The sequence below is a fragment of the Chiloscyllium plagiosum genome, chromosome 19 (genome assembly GCF_004010195.1).
Source record: "Chiloscyllium plagiosum isolate BGI_BamShark_2017 chromosome 19, ASM401019v2, whole genome shotgun sequence".
Taxonomy (NCBI): domain Eukaryota; kingdom Metazoa; phylum Chordata; class Chondrichthyes; order Orectolobiformes; family Hemiscylliidae; genus Chiloscyllium; species Chiloscyllium plagiosum.
Window position 1 is genome coordinate 758608 of NC_057728.1, and position 4762 is coordinate 763369.

General features: G+C 46.1%; 1 protein-coding gene across 3 annotated transcripts in view; it reads left to right on the plus strand.

Moving 5' to 3' along the window:
* Positions 1-4349: 4349 nt before the first annotated feature.
* The window catches only part of LOC122559457 (aldo-keto reductase family 1 member B1-like), a 21682-nt gene continuing 21269 nt past the window's right edge, over positions 4350-4762 (plus strand). For 2 of the 3 annotated variants that reach the window (XM_043708913.1, XM_043708911.1), the window contains exon 1: positions 4481-4602. In XM_043708913.1, coding sequence (XP_043564848.1) covers positions 4543-4602 — 60 coding nt within the window. In that variant the 5' untranslated portion in view covers positions 4481-4542. Of the gene's footprint in view, positions 4603-4762 lie in introns of all 3 variants that reach the window. The other variant, XM_043708912.1, reaches the window with a different exon arrangement.

The window sequence follows — 4762 nt, forward strand, 5'->3', positions numbered from 1 at the left end:
GCCTCATTTTAGGAAAGATGTGGAAGCTTTGGGGAGGGTGCAGAGAAGATTTACCAGGATGTTGCCTGGAATGGAGAATAGGTCGTACGAGGATGGGTTGAGAGTGCTAGGCCTTTTCTCATTGGAACGGAGAAGGATGAGGGGTGACTTGATAGAGGTGTATAAGATGATCAGGGGAATAGATAGACAATCAGAAACTTTTTCCCCGGGTACAACAGAGTGTTACAAGGGGACATAAATTTAGGGTGAAAGGTGGAAGGTATAGGGGAGATGTCATGGGTAGGTTCTTTACCCAGAGAGTGGTGGGGGCATGGAATGCGCTGCCTGTGGGAGTGGCAGAGTCAGAATCATTGGTGACCTTTAAGCGGCAATTGGATAGGTACATGGATGGGTGCTTAAGCTAGGACAAATGTTCGGCACAACATCGTGGGCCGAAGGGCCTGTTCTATGCTGTATTGTTCTATATATAAAAAAAGTGTATAAGGTCATGAGAGCCATGGATAGTGTAAAAGCACTCAGCCTTTTTCCCAGAGTTGGGGAATGAAGGACTAAAGGGCATCAGTTTAAGGTTAGAGGGGAAAGATTAAAAGGGAACCTGAGGGGCAATATTTTTGAGAAGGATACGTTAACAGCATTTAAAAGGCATTTGGACAAATGCATGAATTAGAAGGATATGGACCAAATGCAGGGAAATGGGATGAATGTTGATGGACATTTTGGTCGGTGGACCAGTTTAGACCAATGGGCCTGTTGTAGGACTCTACGACTATGAGGATAGATTGCAGGTGTTGGGACTGTTCTCCTTTGAAAAAAGAACACAAAGAAGAGATTTGATTGACATATTTTTGAAAGATTGTTGCCGCTTGGATAAGGACGGGGAGGGAGAGAGAGAGAGAAGTTATTCCTGCTTGTAAAATGAACAAGAACAAAAGGGCATAAATTTAAAGTAAAATAGCAAGGATGATGTGAGGAAAAGCTTTTTCACACAGTGTGCAGTTAGGTTATGGATTGTACTGCCTGGAAGTGTGGTAGAGGCAAGTTCATTTGAGGGATATGAATAATGTGCCACGGTAGGGAAAAGGCAGGAGATTAGCACTAAGTAAAGATGCATATTGGAAGAGCTAGTGGAGGCATAGTGGGGTCAAATGGCTTATTTCTACATCGTAACAATTCTGTGATTCAACGTATGTGTGTCTGTTAGGTGTGTGAATGAAAGTGTAATGTGTGTGAGCATATGTTGATAAATGTGCACCAGTGTGTTTGTCTTAAGCCATTACTTTAAGGAAAAACATTTAAGACAGTAAAACTTGGAAATGGTGGTATTACTCCAAATTGAATTTCCACACTTTGGTTTACAAAATGGCTTCACACCAGTGCAATAACTTTGGCAAGATTTTGACTCTATAATTCTATGGTTATTGCCACTATACAATTCCCTTAGTGATCAGCTTTCAAATTCTCCAGCTAGCAACTGCTTTGCCCAGAGGGATTAATCTCCCCTCAGCCATGTCAAGTCACTGAATTCTAAGCATGTGATGCAGAGAAGCAAACAAAGTTGCAGAAAAATACAGGATGTGAAATTAAAATTGAGAAATTAAAAGTAAAATAATTTGGAAAAAAAAAATGAGCAGACATTTTACTTGACTAAGAAAAGACTTTGTTTATTTAACCTATCCATGCTCTTCATGATTGTATAAACCTCTATAAGGTCACCCCTCAGTTCCAGAGAAAACCGCACCAGCTTATTCAGTCTCTCCCTACAGCTCAAACCCTCCAAACCTGGCAACATCCTTGTAAATCTTTTCTGAACCCTTTCAAGTTTCACAACACCCTTCCTATTGGAGGGTGCCTGGGAGTTCTTTCACTGGAGCATAGGAGGTAGAAAGGTTACCTTATAAAAGTTTATAAAATAATGAAGGTTATAGATAGGGTAAATGGTAATTGTCTTTTTTTCTAGGAAGTGTGATTTCAAGGCTAGGGGACACATTTTTAAGGAGAGGCGAGAGAGATTTGAAAAAGACATGATGGGCAATCTTTTTATACAAAGGATGGTTCACATGCAGAATGAACTTCCTGAGGATGTGGGTACGATTACAATACTTAAAAGATTTTTGGAGAAGTACATGAATGGGAAAGGTTTAGAGGGATGTGGACCAGGAGCAAGCAAGTAGGACTCACTTGGGCATATACTGGTTGGATCGAAGGGTGTTTCTGTGCTGTATGACTCTACCATTCCTGAAGAAGGGCTTATGCCCGAAACGTTGATTCTCCTGTTCCTTGGATGCTGCCTGACCTGCTGCGCTTTTCCAGCAACACATTTTCAGCTCTGATCTCCAGCATCTGCAGTCCTCACTTTCTAAAAAGGTAAAAACAATGACTGCAGATGCTGGAAACCAGATTCTGGATTAGTGGTGCTGGAAGAGCACAGCAGTTCAGGCAGCATCCGAGGACAAGCAAAATCCAAGGACAGGCAAAATCGACGTTTCCGAAACGTCGATTTTGCCTGTCCTCGGATTTTGCCTGTCCTCAGATGCTGCCTGAACTGCTGTGCTCTTCCAGCACCACTAATCTAGAGTCCTCACTTTCTCCTCTACCATTCAATGATCAAATATCTCCTCACTGGTCTCTCTGCCTTTATTCCTGATGAAGGGCTTTTGCCCGAAACGTTGATTTTGCCTGTCCTCGGATTTTGCCTGTCCTCGGATGCTGCCTGTACTGCTGTGCTCTTCCAGAATCCTCACTTTTTCCTCTACCATTCAATGATCAAATATCTCCTCACTGGTCCTGGACCAGAAATCTGAATTACTGATCTTCCCAGCTACAGCTCTGTTTTGAACGATCTTGCTTGTTCAATAAGGTTGTATGCTGCAGTAGTCTGAATAGGGCAATACACAGCTCCAACATGACTTCTGGAGGTCAGAAATCAAATTAATCAGCAACAATGCCATTTTCTTTAACACTGTTTCACACTGCTTTAGACATGTTCAGCATTAATTTTTTTTAACCCCATGAAATATTTACACCAGTACGCTGAGAAAGCACAGATGCTTATGTGTCAAAATGTTAATGCTGTGTTAGATCAAGCAATCCATTGGCTTGCGTTTAGAAATATGATGGTCAGTGCAGTTTGGGATTGTCCAGATGTTTGGAAAATGATAGTTGTTAGCAGGTGCCATAGAATACTCCAGGATATTTATGTTAGGGATTACTATTTACATTAATATGGTCCATTTTACAAACTTGGCATAACAAAATGAGTAAGAGTAGTCACTATTGTCCAGTAGCAAACACGGCAATTCGTTCACGGAGGAAGCTCCCATTAAATGCAGAGGTACTCACTAGGTAATCTCTGATAAAGTTTACCAATCAAAACATTAGCTCTGCTTATATCTACTCACAGATTGCTTGCTGAATGTTTTTAAGCATTTGTTTTCATGAATAACCAAAATGCTTTGTTATTTCTTGATGGAGAATGGAATATTGGCCGGGGCACGGAGACTCCTGTTACGTCTTAAGTGACTTTTGCAGCAGAGAAGGCATGGTGTCCGTTTAACATTTGCTCCGATTGCAGCATGGTTATATTGAGGGTGCCAGTTTGGATTCCTACAAATTAAGTTTTGGGGGGGGGGGGGGCAGCTTAGTAATTAGCACTGTCCTCTCACAGCGCCAGGGAACATAGGTTTGATTCCACTCTCCTGCGACCGCCTGTGGGAGTTTGCCCATTCTCCCCTTGTCTGCACGGGTTTTCCTGTGGACCCCTCTCTCAGTCCCACGGTGTGCAGGTTAGGGCGATTCTCCACGCTACTCTGCCTATGGCGTCGAGGGATGTGCACGTCGAGGGAAGGAAGTGAGGACCGCAGATGCTGGACATCAAGAGTCGAAAGGCTGGGAAAGCACGGCGGGTTAGCCAGCATCCGAGGAGCGGAGGAATGGACATTTCGGGCAGCCGCCTTTGATCAGAATATGCAGTTTGCACAGGCGAGGTTACAGGGTCTGAGTGGGACGGCGTAGAATCGATGGGCCATGTTTCCGGGATTCTGTTCTGCGAAGTCTCCAGAAGTTGAGAAAGAAGCCAGCGCTCGCCGGTCAAAGACGGCGAGGTTCCCCACAAACACACGGGAAACCCCCTCCTCCACAGCTCTCACACTGCGGAGAATTAGTCCGCCCCCCCTCGTGAACTAGTGAAGACCCCCCCCCCGCCGTGCTGAAGAAGGGTCACCCCTGATGCTGCCAGACCCGCTGAGATCTCCCCAGCCACTCTATTGCTCTCGTCTCTGATTTTGAGCAGTTCACTCGGTTCTTTGCGAAGACTCCCCCCCCCCCAACACCCGAGAATGAGGGGGCGGCCGGCGGTGGCTGCAGCGGGGAAGGGTTCGCCTGGGAGTGTTGATTGACACCGTCTGCTGGCCAATCAAGGCGTCAGGTCGGCATGCAGTCCCCGCCCAGGGGGCGGCTCGAGCCTCGGAGGGCACTGAAAAGAGCAACCGCCGGAGCGCGCGGCGCGGCGCGGCGCAGGCCGTTTCTAGCAGCTTCTACGACGCGATGGTGATCGTCCTAAACACAGGAGCGGCTATGCCCGAGATCGGTCTGGGCACATGGAAGGTGAGGGATAAGAAGCCCGGCTCCCGTTCACACGAAGGCAGCTCAGTCCCGAGCAGAGGAGCATCTTCGCCAGTGCAGTGTGGCAGGAGACGGGGAACAGGCAGAGGGTTTGGAGAGAGGGGGTTGGAAAGTGAGGAGAGGGTTGGGGTTGGAAAGTGGG